The following is a 19,623-nucleotide window of genomic DNA, read 5'->3' as shown; positions in this document are numbered from 1 at the left end:
GTAATTCAGTTTAAGAACTTGCATGGTAGTATGGCGAATAAGTAGTTTGCACCATGCCAATACTTCAGACTTCCAGTTGCTAAATCGCATTTACAAGAAGCTTAAAATACGTTACTATTATTACTTTTCAATACAGGCAACTGATGATGTTGCTGCAGGAATTCTGTTTGGTTGCCAGTTGGAAAGGAGGCCATCCATGTAATTATTCATAGGAGAGAATGTGGTACATGACCATGCCTCTTTATTAAGATGTGGTTAATTCCAAGAAATAAGTTTGAAAAATCCATGATTGAGCTGGTATTAACTTTCATAGTGACTTCATTTGTGATCCTGGTTACTCAGCATTTAAGCTCGATAATAATAGACTATGAATTAGACCTTGGCAGAAAGTAGAAAATGTTTTTGTGGGAAAAGTTTTGGATCTCAGAGAGGAGTATATTGTGGAAAAAGAGCAGGAGGTGCCAAGCAATTTGCTGTGTTAGCGAGCTGGTGCTCAGCACTAGGTTAATCTTTGCAAGGTTATGGTCACGATGGTGAATAATCCAGAAGTCGGTATGTTGATCTGCATTTATAAATGAGCTTGCTCTGGCAGTGCACAAGCCATCTTCTTTCGCTATGCAATCATAGAGATAGTATTTAAATTTTACATGGGCCCTTGTTAGCTTCTAGTAATTATACTGATTTTCTCAGAGTAAGTAAACTTTGACCTATTTGACTCCTTATTTGGTATTGTCAAGCCAAATTTTCAAGTGTTTTTAGAAAAATATATCCTAGAAGTAAAACCACGAGAACTGTCAAGATTTCTATAAGCACACTTATAATTTCTGTACATTTTCAAGAAATTTATAATAAGTTGTGAAACTGAATTCTTGTCCAGATTCAACTTTACTAGAATTATAAAGCTATATATGAATTTTGAAATATGAAGACTTGTTGAATTATCCAGTAACTGTAGAAATGGGAAGAATAACTTTGACATCTGAATCTTGTGATGAAAGCTAAATTTTTCTGTTTCAAAATAATGTTGTTGTGTTTACAAAACTTATATATCCACAAATAACTACCATCCTATCTAATACTGCCATAGCAAGAAGTGTATTAGATAAGGGAAGTGTCAAGTGATGGTGGAGCATTCTATTTTTTTTCTCTTCCTAAAGGTCACTTTGTCCTGCAGAATGGTCTCTCTCCTTTTTTGTGTGGTTATAAAGACAGTTGCATGCATTATATGTTCATTCATGTAAAGTGACTTGGGATTTTTTAATTTTGATTTGGGGGCCAGATACTGACACTGTCTGTTAACACTTCCCTACTTTGCAGCTTCACCTCACTAACCTTACCCCTTCATATAAAGGTCTGCCTTATGGTTTTCGCTTTTATAAGCAATAAATACTTTATTTTTCCTATTAGACCCTTAATTCTGATCTTACTGCACTGTGTAGCATTTGTTTTATGAAGTTAGTGAGTTAACTCTAAAGTCCTGCTGAAATATAAGTTTAGGAAATTGATTTTTACTTCCCTCTTCACTCCCTTTTGTTTCAACAGTCCTTAATTAACAGCCTAGATAGTATTCCTTGCCTTCAACTTCTGGTAGTGTGTGTAGGAGTGAGTGTTAAATGGATACTGTGTATCCATTAAATTAAGTGAATTTTATTTAGCTTCTGAGGTCTGTCTAAAGGTAGAATCCCTACAAGGTCTGTGTATGCAGAATGGCTGAAACTTTAGTTTCTCACTAACTAAATAATGGCATAAAAAGTCATGTTAACCTGCACCATTTGTTATTTTAGCAGTGATAAATGAGTTTGAGAGAACTTAATTTTTTGATCACTGGCCTTTTCAGTTTGCAGTTTATGCCAACAGCAAACTTAAGAACAAACAAACCCCCCACTTTTAGCTGAACACGGCCATTAGTCAGCATATCTAGGAGAAAAGGTCTGCTTAAGATACTGTAAAATGCATGATAATTTCTGTACATATTAGCTATTCGTCATAACTTCAACTATCTCCATTTTAAAGTTAAGCTGCTTCTGATGTTGGCTGTTAACCACTAAAATGATACTTTACTAGTGATTACTTTTTTTAATTAAGCCCATGTATTAACTATAAAGCCACTTGAGTGCATTGTAAATAAAACGCTGTAATAATGAAGTGCTTTAATTACACTCCCTAAAGTATGCATAGTTCTCAGTAAATTTTTTTATTTAAATTCTTAACATGTTCCCTTTTTTCTGAAAAGCGGTTTGAATCGCTGTAAAGATGGAGATCCAGCCTTTAAGTCATTTGAGCAAATTCCATGGCTGTTCTCTAGTTAGTGAGTTTTCACAGCATTTGCAGCAAGCTAATTGCTTCTGCTAATAAATAATCTAAAATCGATGCTGACAGCAGTTAATTGGCACAGAGACTTTATTCTGTAAAGCACTTGGCTAACGACCTTCCTTAAATTAATAGCATTAAGTGCTATGAGGAAATAAATCTAAGGAATTGCCTGTCATTCGCTTGTCATGTCTAATAACTTCCAATAATGATGGCTGATAGATTTTTGCACATTCCATTATTGAAGTTGGTGCATGTAATTATTCTCCTCATTATATGTAAACAATTAGCAATATTTGCTGTTTCCTTGCAATAAAGCTGTTAAATGCAAGTATCCCATTAGAGTTTAGAAACTATTTTTGAAAGCAAAATTTCATTTCCGTTGAATACAACAAATCTGCAGATATCTGAATGTGGTACTCAATTTTACCAAAAGGTGAAGCTCAGTCCAATAAATAAGTTGCTTGTAAGTGGGAAGATATGAGGGAAAAATACTTCGAAGAATTCTGTACTGATGTGTGGAACCTTTTTGTTTCCAGCTTGAGGAAGTAATGGAGAAGGAAACATACAAGACTGCTAAATTAATCCTTGAAAGGTTTGATCCAGAATCAAGTGCAAAGGTAAGAATCTTGGTATTGATACTGATTTAATAGAAAAGGTACTATGGAGCTGAACATTCGGATAACATTATTTATAATTAATTGGCAGGAGGCTGAACCACCATCTGCTGGAACATCTGCAACCCCGAGACCTGGACAAGGTAATAGCCGTGTAGAACGGCTGCTCTTTAGCATAGATACTCATCTTTCATAGCAATTTCCACTCTAGAATTCTCTCTGATAAAATTTGTAGATCAATTGACCTTTATTTAGGGTTAATAGACTGTTTATTAGACTATGTCCATTACTGTTCTGTATTTTTCAGACAAGGGATCTGTTACTAAAGGCTGATGCTCTTCTAGACACCAGGATGTTTAATGGTGCTTGATGCTAAAGCAGAGAAAATTAACTTTTTGTGGCATACTTGCAATTTTTCTAGAATACGAAGATGCTTTCAGATCTTACGTAATGCTCATTGACTTAGCTTTTCAATTCTGTTTCTATTTCTGGCTAGTCAGACCTTTCCTAATGCAGTGCTTAAACTACTTTTATATGGTGGATGGAGAGATTCCGCAAAGCTAGTGCAGAAATCAGATATTTTCTAGATGCCAAGAACAGACAGTTCTTTGCTAGTTTGATGTTCCATTTAAAGGTGCTATTGAATAAAATAATAAATAGAAAAAAAACTTGCATGTGTTTCAAGGAAGCTTTGTTTCTAGATTTGCATACACAGGTTTCAAGACTGAAGAGATCTCTCCCCCACACTCTCCCAGTAGAATCCTTGCATTAAAAATGTGGACTATAAATCAAAAGATACTTTTGCAGACAAACTAATATGCTGTGGTTAAATTCAAAATGCTAGTATTAACACAGTATGAAGGCCACCTTGTTTTATAATACTGAAGATACCTACAAAGATCTGTCTCAAAGTGTGGGTGCTAATTTGCTGTTATAACCAATTTAGACCTGTAGAGGCTGGTGCTCAAAACAAATTGCTGAATCTAATGTGCATAATTTTCCATAAAATAGACAAATTGCTTTAGAGCATATATATTAGAATTGCCAACTTTGTCTAATTCTTGTAACTGAACTTTTATTTGTCTCATTTTTTGATCTTGGAGTGCTTATTTTGATGGGTGCAGAGCACTTGGATTTACTAAGAAAGGTGTTTATAAAGCTGCATGGTCAAATCCACTGTTTTGTTCTTCTTGCTTAGCTTCAAATTGTCATGAAAACATTTTTAAACCATCCTTACTTGTTGACATTGACAGTGAGTAGTTGCAGTGCAGTACGCTAGCAGTAAAGCTTTTATCTCTTCTGGTGTCCTAGGCACAACAGCTTTTTCTCAAGTTTGCTCCTTACCTGTCTCTCCCATCATTCCATTTCTGCAGCGTTCATAGTATTTTTTTTTTTAAGGCTGAAGGGCCCTTCCGACACCCTGTTCTGTTCTCTGTCTCAGTACAGCTCATGGGTGGTTGCCAAGAATTTTCTGTCATACCTGTAACGTTTAGATAGTCTTTTTTTTTTAACTCTTTATATTCATCCTTCTCCTCGAGGTGTGTTAGAAATCACTCCAGAAGAAGGGTGACGGATCTGGTTGTAGAATGCAAGTAATGCTGACCAGCGGATGAAACTGTCTGGAAATGTGTGTTTCTATGTAGAGATCTAGAGATAACTAGGTATAAATTAGACAGTGAGAAATCTTTAGTCACCCTGGCTTTATTAAGAGATATCACCAGCACTTTTGAAACTCCTAAGGAGTTATATGATTGTTCTCTTCCCCTCTGCCCAGGCTGTGTAAGTAGTGATGGTGACCAGTGAGTTGCTCTGTATTATTAGTCTTGTGTATGTTTGGGTTTATAAAGCACAGTGTGCGTGCTTTTGATCCAGGGTTCTGAGTTAGTCAAAAGCAGGTTAGTTGGATCCCACATATGGCATGTTGTGTTGATTTTGAGTTGACTGTTAATAGAAGGGCTATGAGGGAGAGGTTCTGAGAGAGTTGGAATTATTTGAGAGACAGTCACTATGGGCTGTGGTCTACGTTAAGTGTGAGTGTGGTATAACAGGAGTAGATTTGTAGAGTGAAAAAGTTGTTGCTGAGAAGTTTGCCCACACTATATGTTTACAGGTTTTTATTTAGAGCTAGTTGTAAACAGATCTCATGGACCTGGTGGAGGGCATCTTTCACTTTAGTTTCATTTGAGAATAATATAAGTGCTGCTCTCTGAGACTGTTGTGATGTGAACCAGAGACCTGTCAGTGGGGACACAACTGAGAAAATGTAGAGTACACTTCTGATTCAAACATTATTCTACTTCGAGTGCACCCACATTGAAGTCAGCAATCTACTTTATCCTGAATAAAAGTGCAGTTTAGCCTTGGAAAGGATTTTGGAAAATAAATTTTGTAAGTTATTATGGCTTCTCATTGGATTTGATTATCTTAAGGGTCTTTTCCAGCCTAAACAAGTCAATGATTCTATATAATTTTGTTGATATACAACACGACTTCCTTTTTCTGTTTTTCCAATCTGTTCTCTAACACACTGAATTTAGAATTGGTGCTCCTTTTTGTCCATGTGAAAGTGAATATTCAGACTACTGTATTTTGTAGATGCATTATAGTGAGAGGGACATGCTGTGTTTGGGTTTAGCTTGTGAAGTCATGGAGACTTATTTTCTAAATAACCTGTTCTTGGTATGTGCAGTAATTATTTCAATTTTTAGCTATCAAAAAACCTACTAGCTTATTGCTGTTCACACTTAATATCTGCCCAAAACAAGTATTAGCTTCCATTCTGTGCAGTATGTAACTTCAACTAGATGAAATCTTAATGTGGTTGTGGTGTAATTTGGTGTATGCAATATTTGGTAAAATTATAGTGTTTGGGAATAATAAAATATCTATTAACATGTATCTTGAGCTCTGTAAATTGAGTCTTTTTGAAAAGAGGGTAAATAATGACCAATGTGTAATCAGATTGGATGATGTTACATATGAGGCAGCTGATGAAAGGTTAGTTAGTATGTTTCTGACTTCCCAGTTGAAATGTAAACTCTTGTGTCATACTAATTAGTACAAAGATTTAATCAGCATTAAGTAATAGTTGGTTCTTAGAAAAACAACTGGCCCTAGTTTTCATATGTATTTAGCTCTTTTTGCAGTTTTTGTGATTTTTTTTTTTTTTTTTTTTGACATGCACTTCTTAAATAATTGTAGTTTTAACAGATGATTCAGATGAATCTTGAGTTTGGCATAAGAAAGCACCTGTACATCTAGAAGGAAAGGAATTTGAAAACTTAAGTGCAATTTTATATATTCAGATACGTTTTGAGAGGTAGAGTTGGTGATCATATGGTTATTCAGTACTTTGGCCATATGAAAAAAATAGGGTAAGTATATATTGGCAATGGAATAAATATTTATCAACAATATCCTGTTGATACCTCCTCCCTTCATTGTGCTAATACAACTGTTAGCAGGGCTGTATTGTAAATGAGATCACTCTGTGACCTGAATTAAAAATAATGCAATACCAGATGGTTGCAAGCTGTGGGGTGGGTACAGACATGAGGAGGAAGAAAGAAAATTCTTGGTTGGTCTTTGCTACTAAATCCAGCAAGTTATGTGAACTATATATTGATCTGTGTTGTGCTTTAGCTGTTTAAAAATGATGTATTCTTCTCTACAAAAATCAAGAAGTTTTGAAGTGATGGAGAAATAAAATATTTTACTTGTAAATATGAAAGATACAGCTGTCTCACCACTGGCAATATCTTAATATTCTTTAAGAGATCATACTGAATCATCATTTGTGAGTAGTAGCCCTGTTAAGTAATGTGTCTGCTTATGTACTGGTATTGCTCAGTGCTGGTAACTGCAGAATTTGGACTCCAGTGTGCTTGAAGAATAAAAGTTCTGTTTAAGTTACTTACCTGTCTTCATACAGTTGGTTTGCAGATGCACAAAAGTCATTCAAGGAAGAAAAAAAATTCTTGAAAAATTGCAAAACTTCATTAAAACCCATCATCAGTAGCTGTATATTGTGTTAACATTGAGACCTGACGGACATGTTCGCTAATTTGTGGAACCTGAGTTATGGAAATCTGGAGCTTTGCAAGAGGCTCATTATTAACACATTGCATTTCAACATAAGGCAATTTGAGAAGCATATAGATCATATCCAGTTACTGCAGAAGAATATTAGAGCTGTTGTTGTGGAAGTGGATGGCAAGTTTAAAAGGAATTAGAGGAGTTCGTGGGCATCAGGGTCCATATGTGATGCTAAAATGATTAGATGGGGTTGTACTCTCTAATGTACCTGATAATACGTTATGGATCCTGGGGGTGGTATCGGAGATGTAGGCAACAGAAATCATTCAGTTTTGTTTGTTGTCATTAAATAACATCCACGACCACTTTAAGAGATGAAATACTGGGATGGATGGGCTATTGGCCTTGCCAAGGAGAGCATTTCTCATTTCCTCATAATGTAAGTTCTTCTGGTATCTTCTCGTGAGGAGCAGCAGAGTGTTGGCAAGTTCTCTTAAGTATGAGATAAAGAATGGCGTGAAAGCCAAATGAACTTCTAAGTGGAGTGAGCCTTGTGAATAACCTGATACAATTTTGTGGAAACTAGCAATGAGTCTTGTATTCTTACCTCTGTAATAAGACTAAAACTACTGAAGCACATCTCTCTAATACTGGCTGTTTGGGTTCAACATCTTGAGGATGTAGGAGCAAAAATACAGGGAAGAAGTCATTAAAGTAGCAGTAAGTTTTTAAAAATTGAAAACCCTTTTAAAGGAGACTTGCCAAAAATGACCCTTGCAAAACGGGCCAAGCTGTTGCAGGTGTCATGGAAATTGCATAGGAATAGTGTATTATGTGCTCAGAATAAACATGGATATATCCATGGATCATATCGAAACAGACTCAGAGCTGTTAAGCATCCAAAGCTGACATGCTTAAACCACATGATATAGGAAGACAGCCTTCAAAATATAGGAGTAATATCCATGTGTAGTTATAGTCATGATCTTTGACGTTTTTATCTGGCTTTGTAATGAAAAAGAATGAAAAAAATCTTAGTGGATTAAAATGTCTCTTTACAGATTTTTAAAATGATCTTGGAACAAGTGGAGTTAGGCTTCATATTTATCACTCATTTTTAGAAGATCTGTGGAGCTGAGAAGAGTTGAGAAATTGCATACCTTTAGCTTGATTTTTGAAACTAGTACACAAGTGGAAATGATAACACAAACTTACAGGTAGTGAAATCATGGGGCAGAATCAATATATTGTTTGTAGATGAGTCTTGCCTGTTGGTCAGAAGTCATGGAGAGGATGATGCAATTATTCTAGCGTAGTTAGACTTGAAAGGTTGCTAAGGTCTCTCACAAAAAGCTCTCAAATGTCAATGGTGAAGTTCTTCATAAATGAATTTTTGATGAAAAAAGCTTTCAACGTAAGAGCAGTTTTCTAAATAGAAGCAAGTCACCAAGAAAACCTTAATGGGATTTTTGCAGCTACCTCACCAATTTATCCTGGTTCCCAGATTCTAAACAGTTTAAATAGTGAGGGGACAAACTTCACTTGCTAAAAACAAGTTAAAATACAGATTCTTCATACTCACTGGGTGATCTAACTTGGATGATAAAGTTGTGTGTGAAGGTGTGATGGGGAAACTAGTAATTTGTTCTGCTCTGTAGGAAACTGAACTAGATGGATTTTTAGTAAGGCTTTGTGCAGTTGTAGTCTTCTAACTGATGATCCCAAAGAGTGTTTTTTTCTTTATTCTGGTGTATATTAATCCTATTTATATGTACAGATAAGTAGGCAAGAACATAGCCTATGCAGTTTCATGGCACTGGATGTTGATGATTTTCCAACAGAACTTTTGTTTGACCCAATGCTCCAGTGATAACAACTCTTCCTTAGCTAGTGTAAGCTGCTGTTACATGCTCCCTGCCTCCTTCAGCCCATACAGAAGCTTAGTGTAGTAGTATTGTACTTTTGGGGACTTGGATCATTCCTTTGGACTTCAGCACACCCATCTCCCTATGGCCAGTTGCCAGTGGGGCTGTAAACTGCCTGCTGAGGATTTAAACTCTTCCAGCCAGACAAATCCAGCAGATTAAATCTCTCTAATCTTGAAGCTCAGGGAAATGAATTTACAGTCCAATTCTAATGTTAAATTCCATTTGTTGTGAAGGAAGACAAGAAAGCTTGTTCAAACTAATGTGGGAGCTAGACACTAACTGTGTAGGGTACTATGATCTTAGGTGTAGGCATTCTTGGGGTGTACCTTTTAGACTAAGCTGTCACTTGTTAACCATGTTAATGCCTGCAGCCCTAAAGTGAGGGTTGTATTTCAATTTGATTTGTTGCAATAGTGTATTTCAGAGGCTTCCTAGAGGTGATTAGATATAGATGGGATGAGAAATAGATGATAGTGACTGCTGTTTGTGAGCGCTATTCCTGTCTTGTTTTGGGGAACAAACTTGAGTATAAATATAAAGGAACTTCAGGTTTGCATGAATAATATAATATCCAAACCTTAATATGTTACTGGGATGATATTCCCATTGGTGTTAATGAGAACTTTGGCTTCAGGTAAGAACAACTGAGGAAACATCTAAGTTTTTTATAATAGTGATTTAATAGTAACTCCAATGGAGTGAGAAGAGGTAAAAGGAGGGATGTTCCAGCAAAGCTTGTTCTTGCTTCGTGACGGTCTAAGCACATGGCTTGTTGGTAGTATTGCTGAAAAAAGTAAATGAAACTATGTGATGTGAATGAAACATTATGTTCTGGCTCTAGAATTCTTTCATTTATCCAATCTGAAAACTTTTTAATAACTCTGGGCACTTAGCCTGGGTATTTTAGACATTGACCGAATAGGTTTTGGTCCCATGGAAAGCTAAAAACTTGGAAGCACGTTTAAACCATAGAGTAAAAACAGTGGTCACTTCTGTCTGTATGTTGTGGTTTGAATCTAGCTGTTCATATCTCCAACATTCTGCTTTAGAGAACAGAATTGTAAGGGTGGGTATCTGCTAATTTTCTTAGGAGAATTTTGCCCTAAGTATTTAAGGGTTAATGATTATTGCTGTTAATAGTATTCTGTGTGGGGTTTATTTCTATGGCATGCTCAGCCAGGCAGCTGGTGATCTTTAGTTACAGACCTCTTCCTGGTTTGGTGTGACTCTAATTTGCTGATTTGAATAATGCTATTAATGTACTTTTACTAATCTCTTGCTTATAATGCTAGATGTTAAATTCGGTATACACGTGTTCTTGTCAGAAATTCGTCAGAGGACCACAGCTCAAAGAAATGCTTCTGTGCCCCAGCCTGTGACTCCTAAACAAGGCTCTCCGAAGTCATCGGTTCCAGCATCTCCTAATCTGCAGAGAGACACACCAGCTATGAGTGGACCCCCAGAAAGAACTGTTGTGCCATCCTTGCAGTCAAATGTTTTACCAAGACGCCCTGGATCCCCTGCTACTTCAGTGCCTGGAATGGGTAAACAGAGCACTTAATGTTATTTACAGTTTATATTGTTTTCTCTGGTTACCAATAAAATAGGCCATTTTCAGACAGTATGGAAATGGCATTTCATTTGGAAATAGCAGAACAGTTATCTGATTAAGCAGGAGTTCCATATTCAATTAGCCATAACTCTTTACAGCTGGCACCTTTTGATGCTGAAACCTATTGCCTGAGCTCATTTAACTGTTATGGCTTCTTTGTTTAAATGGCAATAAAACTTTGCAGTATTCTGTAGTCAACAATATAGCATACCTTTTTATGTTCTTAGTTTAGAAGAGCTCTACACTTATATAAATCAGGTACAGAGGAGAACACTTTCAGAATACATTCATGTTTCTCACTAAACCCTGCACATATTTTTTAACATGCATCTTGACACTTATTTAAATTTTTACTCTAGGAGGTATAGTCATGCAATCTATAGTCATAGATTAAAGTGTAAAATACCAAGTACACCAGAAAAGTTGTCTACGTTGTAGCTGAATTCTTCTGAAATCGCACAAGAATCGAAAGTTTAGCAACAGGTTGAAATCTGGTAGCAATGAGTGCTCCTTAAAACTTGGTTTCATATCCTGAAAATGGTTTTCCCTTGATTTCTGACTTGGTGTTCAGATGGGATGAACTTCATTAAATAGAACATGAACTAAATTCCATAGGAGGCATAGCAAAATTAGAGAGTTTTGGGTGGGAGGTGTTGTTACCTTCCTCATGGATGGTAAAGCTGCGTATATGGGTTAGTGCCAGGCCTTTGTTGCAGGATGTCTGGCAAGTTGGATCACGTGGCAAGAAAGGAGATGAAATGCTGTCTTGAAAATAGAAGGGATGCAACTTGCCAAGAATCTTCTGGGCAGCACTGTAATGTGGAGTAGTTCTTTGCTCTTTATACAGTGATCAGTAGGACTATACATAACACATTGACACCTGATCTGTTAATGGAAGATCTTGAGCAGCTGAATGTTAAAATGTCCGTTCGTATTGTGTAGTGTACTGGAATACACTTGTCATGAGAACTTGTGATCTCTCACTTCTCTTCAGAGTCCTTAAGCCTTATTTTTTGTTAGTAATTGTTTACCTGTGTAATGAAACTACTAAATTTGTTTTTATCCCTGAAGTGAACTGTAAAGGCAAGTTCTTAGTAAGTCTTGATTATTTTGAAGTATCATTTGGTTACAAAGCACGTTTACTGAAACCTGCTTACTGAGAATTCCTTAATGGGTTTAAAATCACATGCTCCTTCTTGTTTAAGAAGCTCGCTATATAATAAAATAATATTGGCTATATAATAGTTTTATTCTTAGGGGAAGACTCAGGCATATTGAATAAGCTGGATGAAATTCAGCCTTTACTGCAGAAATGGTTTAGAGGAAGAAAGGAAAAAAAAGGACTTATTTGAAAGGACAGTTGCCAAGCCTGTTAATTAAAATATTTGATGTAGTTTTTGTGATAATGCTTTATAGGCACTTTTTTCACTAATAACTGGAATTTTGACCAAACATGTTATTTTTTTGTAGATACCAATGGAAACCACTGCAATTGTCAGTTAATGTGGAAGGCTTGTTTTCTCTCGAATTTCCCCAAACCTTCCAGGCATATAAAATCTCAGTTATGTAGCTGTAGTGAAAAGTATGTAAATTTAGTATCTATAAGAGTAATATCACTGCATCTGAGTTTATGCTTGGCTTGCAACAAATATGAATAGCCTTAATTATCTCTACTTTAGAGAAGATTAATAATTCATTTTCATTATACTATATTTTGTAGAGGAGAATCAATTTAACATGTATTACCACAGAGCTCCCATATGTTTGAAAATTAATAACCAGCAGGTAGTTGAGAGTTTGCCAAGCTTTGCAGAAATGACCAGTCTTTCTACAATGATTGCTTTTGATGTTTATATTAATTACTGGTGTCCATAACAGCATGAGAACTAAGATGGTTGGTTTGAGTTATTAGTAGGCAGGTAATTGAAGTTGTTCTTGGAGCGCCTTGTCATGTTTCATTCTAGGTAACTTTATTTAATTTTTGCCTTGTTTATTAACTTCTAGAAGCTTTTCATATATTGGTGATACACAGGTCATATGAAAATTTGGTCTTTTGAATAGAGGCCTAGATACCTGTTTGAGTGTTAGCCAGGTATTCACAAAATTATTCTGGAGTTTTAATTTTATTGCAGATTATATCAGTGCTCCAGATCTTTACTTCACACCTATGTCAGATGTTGTCCATTCAGGTTTTTTTCAGGGAAGTATTGGATCTTCCAGGTTTTTGTGGAGCTTTAGGAAATACATTTTGCCTGAACTCTTCTTTGGACAGCTTTTCCAGAATCTATAAAATGAAGCACTAGGTCCAGTTCATGTTGCACTGAATTTGTTCTGCCTTGCTGCTCTGAGGGTTTACTAAGTCTGGATTCATGCTTGTTGACAGAATACAGGAATAACTTTCACTGATTGATATCTCCTGATTTCAGTTCTCTTGCTTGTGAAAATTAGGGTTATTTTAAACATTTGCATTGAGCATGAAACTTTTTTGTGCTTATTGAAGAGTTGAGAATTGAAGCATTTTGTGATCAAATTTTATTGTGCTTGTAAAGATTAGGACAGTCCATTTAGGTCAATTATCTGGTATTGATGAGAGGTGTTTTGAAAGGCTGTGCTGCTAGAAGTATTGCAACCTTAATGACAAGATTAGTCTCATTCTATGTGTAGTGCTTTGAGGGCACTGCTGAAAATGTTTGATTCCTACAGCGCTTCTGATGTTTGCCACAGAGGATGGAGGTTAGCTGTACATGGCATTCAGCTTGAAGTTTACCACAATGTAGCATGTTCTGCCATAGGTTATTCTTCCTTTGTTGCTCCAATCTGTGAAGGTTAAAAGGTAGAAGGCTTGAGATGGTAATTGCTGTCAATTACATTTAATGCTATATTTAAACTTAAAGTCCATCTTGGATCAGTTTATCAAATAGTATGACTTGCTCTGTTGTCTTTACTTGTGTATGCTCTACTTAAGAGGTACATATTATTTCTGTGTATATGTTTATGAAAGAGTATCAGTTGTGTTGGAAGGACTGTGCATGTCCTCGTGCTGTCCCCAGCTAAGGTGCTACAGAAAGGTAAATCTTGTCTTCTGAGAAGCTTGAAGTCCACTGTTTTTTCCATGGTATCTTTCAATTAAATGTCCTTCTGAGCTAGTTCAACTTGCTAACAAACTTCTCTCTCTTGCTAGTCCTTTATTTGTATTTTTTTAAATCCTTTTTTCATCTTCAGACAGTGGGTTTAGTTTGTTTTACCTGTTAGCTTCCTCTTTGTTTATTGGGCATTATGGGGGATTCTGTGAAACATATGTGAAAAACACTGGAAACATAGAGCAAATTGAAGCATACAGCAAATTGAAACGTTCAGTGAAAAACACTGGACGCATACAGCAAATTGAAAAGAGAATTGAAGGCTGCATCTGTGGTCACTAAAAACCTTTCTTTTAAGCCATGCCTTTTGTATATCTGTTTTTACCAAATATACTGAGAATAGCTACAAGCCAGAACTCTTCCCTGAGAAAACACTGGTCACTTCTTGCATCTTGAGAATTTTACTTCTATGAATTAAATATACTTGATTCTTGCATGGCTTCACATTACCATATGCTCATCTCAGTACAAAACCTGCTAATATTAGTTGAACTTTTTCTGTCTAACATTCTTAACTATCTTGAGCTTGACTAGGACTTTTGTGTTATTACAAGTAATTTTGTTGGGTTAAACTGAGTCTTATCTGTCAGGCTTCATAATTTTTATCTTCAGGTGGCTTGAAGCTGATGTTTTGCCCCAGTTTCAATGACCTGAAAGGACTGGTTTGTTGTCCTACTCATTTTTTGTGGCCTTTGAATGTAATTCATAAGGGTCTTATGGAAATACATTTTAAGACTTCCTTGTCCCCCTTAAGTGCTCACTTAATTATCTCACATTCAAGACTGACTATCTGTCTGGTATCTGTTTGTGGCAAGTACTGTAACTTAATACCTCCTGTGCTTGTGCAAAATGTCTCTTGGCCAGGAGCATGGCCTTGGGAAGAAGTTTCATACCTAGTTATTTCAATGGTCACATCTGAGTGATTCAGACTTAGTTCCTTATCAGATCATATTTTGCTCGTTATGCCTAGTGTCCTCTGTTTTAAGGCTGGAAAGGAAGGTAGACGTAAGAACTCAAAGCTACATAAATGGAAACAGTAGACCAGATGTTTTAAAACTTTGTGGAAGGACAAGCTTGTGCCACTGGTCTACTTTAACTGCCACTGTGAACAGAGGTGAAAAAGGTAGTACCAACTATTGCTGTTACCTGTGCTTAATGGAGTTTTATTTTGATAGTAGTTCATTCAACACATGGGATATGAAAACTGATACCTTAATAGTGACCCTCTGGCTTCTTTGACTAAGCATAAATTTGAAAGTATCCAACTTTCCATTAAATGTGGGATTACCAAAATGCCAAATGGCTGGACAGGTTTAATGTGTAGACTGAATGCACACTGAGGGCATGCTCATGCGATATAATAATTACACAGAAACCAGTGGGTGCTTCTTTGGTAACATCTTTACTTCTACTGTTGTAATTGATTTTACCAGATTTATTGGTGTAAACTTGAAGTGTGGAATATGCAGAGTTGAGAGTATATGAAGAAAACTCAAATAAGGAGTTCTTCTTTACTTAAAAAGCCTCTATTTGTGAGTAATCATTAAATACTATTGGTGTCTTTAGTTCTTTAGGAATTACAAATTTAATTACATATCCAAGGTGTAAAAGTAGTGATTTAATAAGATTATAAACTAAGGGAGCAGAAGAGAAACTTTCAACTGTTGTGGGTTTAAATATCTTACAGCTTTTCTAGTGGACTAAGAAATGTGGCCATGTGTATTAAGTAGGTGCAATTATTTTATTACACTAGTATGCGCAGTGAAATATCATATATAATAATGTAGTTGAAAATAGTTTTGACATAGTTTGTGTCTTCCTAGGTCTTCATCCTCCAGGTCCTCCTTTAGCAAGACCTGTTCTTCCTCGAGAAAGAGGAGTTGTGGATAGAGTTATTGAATATTTGGTTGGTGATGGTCCTCAGAACAGGTAAAATGTTGCTAAAGGAAATACCTAAACACTTAGGAGATAGGAAGTTTCTTAACCTTTTTTTTTTTCCCAAGCCAGAAGTGTCAAGGTTAAAGGAATTGTGAATTTGTCTGAAATTTTCAAAATGAAATGGCCCTTTCTCAGTGCTTCACCTGAAATCTGTTTGTAGAAAAAATAGTAACTTTTTGACAGAATTAACCTCTACTTGGGTGGTATTAGCCATGTGATACAAAGAGAAAAATCTATGGTCGAGTGGGTGAATGAATTATATTTTGAACTAAAAAAAGTAATTTGATTATTTTAGCGCTTCAGCTTTCAGATTATTTCAGGACTAAGCACCATTATAAATGCTTTCAGATTGCTTTCAGAACTGTTCAAGCATATCAGAACTTCCATGTTAACAACGGTCACTTTTCATGTTGACTGTATGCTAATGAAATATCAACTTAATTTGGAGGTTATTTTCTGACAACGATGATATTAAAAATATGTTCACCCATGAAGTTTAAATTGTAGCTAAGAGTATTTCACTGTTTTTAAACCAACTTTAAAAACTATTATTTAACATACAGATTTAGTTTGCTTTAGAGGATAATTTCACTGTGGAAATGACCTTTTTAAGCGTAAATATCTAAGCTATTAGTCGCTATCTTAAGGTAAAAAGAATCTTGTGTCAGTGTGTTATTACTTAAAGGTCTGTGATTATATATTATTCATGTTTTCCAGGTACGCCCTTATATGCCAGCAATGTTTTTCTCACAATGGTATGGCTTTGAAGGAGGAGTTTGAATACATAGGTAAGAGCTAATCTGTGGCAGACTGTATTAGTAGGCTTATGTTTCATAACTAACATGCATCATACTTCATTCTGGTTACAGTTAAGTACTTAACTGACACTGTGAAATGCCACTTCATATGGGAACAGTTTTATGGTAACTTATTACTCTGTATCTTAAGATTCACTTCAAGACTTAGAGAAGTGCTTTATTGCAACCTTCAGGCCAAGGATTTTATGTGTAGAAAACTATTCAGTAGAAATAAGCCTCCTCCAATACATCCCTGAGAATTGCTACTGGCTATGAATGGTTCTCAGAAGGGTTTTATATTGAGAAACTATCTGACATTAAAGTGTGCCTCTTTTACCAGAACTTAAACAAAATTTTGCTTTGGCAAGAAGATCTTGGGGAGGTATCGGAAAAGGAGTGGAAACAAGCCCTAGGGGGCTATATGTGAATTTATGGCTGACAATAACTTAAGACAGACACAGGTCTTTATTGAACACAGATGTTTTATTTTGCCTCCTTTCTACCACAAGTGTAAGCCTGATGCTTAAGAAATGAGGGAATCTTAGATAAATCTTCTATTTAATTTTTGTTTTGCTTAATTTTGTGAGTAAATATACAGCATTATAAGAATAAACTGAACGTTTCCTATGGAACCAAAGATATGTAGTCTGTATGTCAGCTCAAGTGAGTTCACAATTCAGTTGTGCAAGAAACTGCCACTTCCCCCCTTGTCTTGGGCGGGAAATATGTGTTTAACTGTTAAGTGATATCCAGTACTACTCCAGAACAAAACATTCTTTTCTTAATTAAGTAACACTGAGGCAGAATGCTCCTCAAAAAGCAGAGTGACACATACCTTGCAGAATCTATAGCATCTCCTTACTCAAAAGGTGAGGAAAGTGGCATCTTAAAGGGAAAAAAAAAAATCATCTGTCAACTTAATTCTTTTGTAGGAAAGAATAGAAGAACACCATGTGGCAACATCTGGTGGTACTGAATTGCATTATTTTGTTCATTGTTGTCAAATCTTTCACAGTGGTGGGCAGTACTCATAAGTGCAGCAGAGCTGAAAGCAAGCAGGTTCTTAGGAAGCAAACTATGCTGAAGTTAAAAATGGAGCTATATGGAACAGCTTGGGTAAATTTGATGGAGGTATTCTCAGGTACTGATTAGTCACTTATTTAATTCTTTGTTTTTAGTATTTTGGACAGTCAGAATGTAGTGTAGGAATAAAGGTGAAATGTGCAATTAATTAGTGAGGCTAATTATTGGTTGTGCTTTTGTGTAGCATTTAGGTGTGCCTACTGCTTTTTCTTGAATCCTGCAAGAAAGACTAGACCTCAGGCCCCACGACTTCCAGACTTCAGTTTTGAAAAAAAGCAATCTACAGAACTGCGATCTGAAACTGAGCCTCTAGAACCTCAAGAGACAAAGCCCCGGGAGACTCAACAGATAGAAGGTATGTGCTAATCTCATGAAGTCTGCTATTTTTTAATGTTTAATGAAATCCTCCCCTCTCATCTAGCTCTGTTTAGATGAGGTTTTTTTATAAGAGTAAGAACAACTGAAGAACTCAGACGCTGGATCAGGCTTCATAAGAAGGTGGTCAATGTCCCAAGCCTGTCAGTGGCTTTTTGGACAATGCCCTTAATATGCTTTTAACTTTTGGTCAGCCCTGAATTGGTTGGGCAGTTGGACTAGATAATCGTTGTTGGTCCCTTCCAACTGAAATAGTGTAGCCTATCCTGACTTCATAGTGGGTGCAGCTTTCAAATTTTTTTCAATTCTTCTTGTCCCTGCTTCTAGCTTAGCTTGTTGATACTATTGTCTTCTATCCTGTACCCTAAAATTTCTTCATATTAGGCAATATGTCTCATGCAAATGATAGCATAACAGAATTTTTCACTGATAAACAGGTAGAAAAATAGCACTGTAAATTACAGAAATGATTAAGAAGGGAATATGTCCCGAAGTGGTTAACTTTCACTGCGTTCAGCAGGTCATTTGATTGAGGTGTGTTGGAATTTCTGCCTTTGTTCCTTTTGCTGTTTTCCTCAGGGCAGGAAAATCTAGTAAAACTGCCTTGTTTAATTTCAGGGAGTTCAAAGACAAATTGTCAATTTTAATTTAACATAGTTCCTTTTGAGACGTTTTATAGTCTGCAGATACAGTAGGCATCTGGTGTACAGCCAACAGGAAGATATGCAGTGTTTAAAAGACTCCAGAAATTATAATTTAAAACCAGAGAATCTCCAGTTAGATGTGCTATTGAGTACTTGATGGGTTTTCACATTAGTTTAAACAGGGATCATGGGGGAAGCTATTGAATAGTGTACAGCCCCGAGATTCAGGCTGGAAACACACCAACTGTGGGAAACTGTCAAGAGTGTAACAGAAGGAATGTTTCTGCTTAATTATCTTTAACAGGGAGTGCAAAATGGCACTGGTCTTTACTTTTTGTCATGAGAAGACTGCGTGAGACTTGTAGGGAAGCAGTATCTAAGTGTAGCTGTGTTTGGGTGTGGTCTGATGTGGGTGCATTATGGGGGAAACTTGGTTCTGGTTCCTGTGCCACAGTACTCTTACTTCATTAAAAGTAATATTACTAGCATGAAAGTAAGACTGAAATCAGCTGCATCAAGCACAGACGATGTTAATGTCATCTTTGTCCTCAGATGCTCTAATCATGTTTTCAGTGAATGGAGGGTAGGTTAGTAGCTTCTTGATTACTTTTAAAGTTGGAAGATTCTTATGTAAAAGACATAATTTGCTACCAGGATCTTCAAAACTCTGCTTATTTTCCTCTGAGAATCAAATGGGGAAGCCCTTAAAGATGGATATTCAGCTCTTGGAGGTGTGTGTCTCGAGGGCTTCTGAGTATTGTCCATAACTGTAGGTTCTTAGAGGTTTTGGGAGAGGGGAGTGCTGATTAAGCTGGTGGTATCATTGAAGGAAATGTTTATCAAACTATGCTGTTAATGGGTCTGAGCTGCTGAGTCAGTTTATAGATGTTGTAAAAAATATAAAACCTTAAGAATTAGTGTGAGATTTTGATCAGGCACTTGAGATGCAGGAGTGAAAATTCTGCAAAATAACTTGCTTTTTTTTGAAAGCAGAATTTAACTAAGTATTTCAGGGTAAAAATAGGATGATTTTATTGCAGTAAATGTGATTTTACCAATCTATCTTTAACACTGAAAATTACTTGTTTTTTGTTGGTGTGGTCTTGTAACAATGTGTTGCCTTATTTAAAAACGACAAAAGAGA

General features: G+C 36.1%; 1 protein-coding gene across 7 annotated transcripts in view; it reads left to right on the top strand.

Moving 5' to 3' along the window:
* Window positions 1-19,623, top strand: part of LNPK (lunapark, ER junction formation factor) — a 55,055-nt gene that overhangs the window by 17,744 nt on the left and 17,688 nt on the right. For all 7 annotated transcript variants that reach the window (XR_012623804.1, XM_074829168.1, XM_074829163.1 and 4 more), the window contains 6 exons: window positions 2,850-2,930; window positions 3,019-3,070; window positions 10,216-10,434; window positions 15,466-15,571; window positions 16,298-16,368; window positions 17,645-17,815. Coding sequence is in view for 6 of the 7 variants with exons in the window: in XM_074829168.1 (XP_074685269.1) it covers window positions 2,850-2,930; window positions 3,019-3,070; window positions 10,216-10,434; window positions 15,466-15,571; window positions 16,298-16,368; window positions 17,645-17,815 (700 nt within the window). In the remaining variant the exon portion in view is untranslated. The remainder of the gene's footprint in view (window positions 1-2,849; window positions 2,931-3,018; window positions 3,071-10,215; window positions 10,435-15,465; window positions 15,572-16,297; window positions 16,369-17,644; window positions 17,816-19,623) is intronic.

The sequence above is a fragment of the Strix aluco genome, chromosome 6 (assembly GCF_031877795.1).
Source record: "Strix aluco isolate bStrAlu1 chromosome 6, bStrAlu1.hap1, whole genome shotgun sequence".
Classification (NCBI taxonomy): Eukaryota; Metazoa; Chordata; class Aves; order Strigiformes; family Strigidae; genus Strix; species Strix aluco.
The sequence above is the reverse complement of the archived record's forward strand: the minus strand, read 5'-3'. Positions and strand labels throughout refer to the sequence as shown.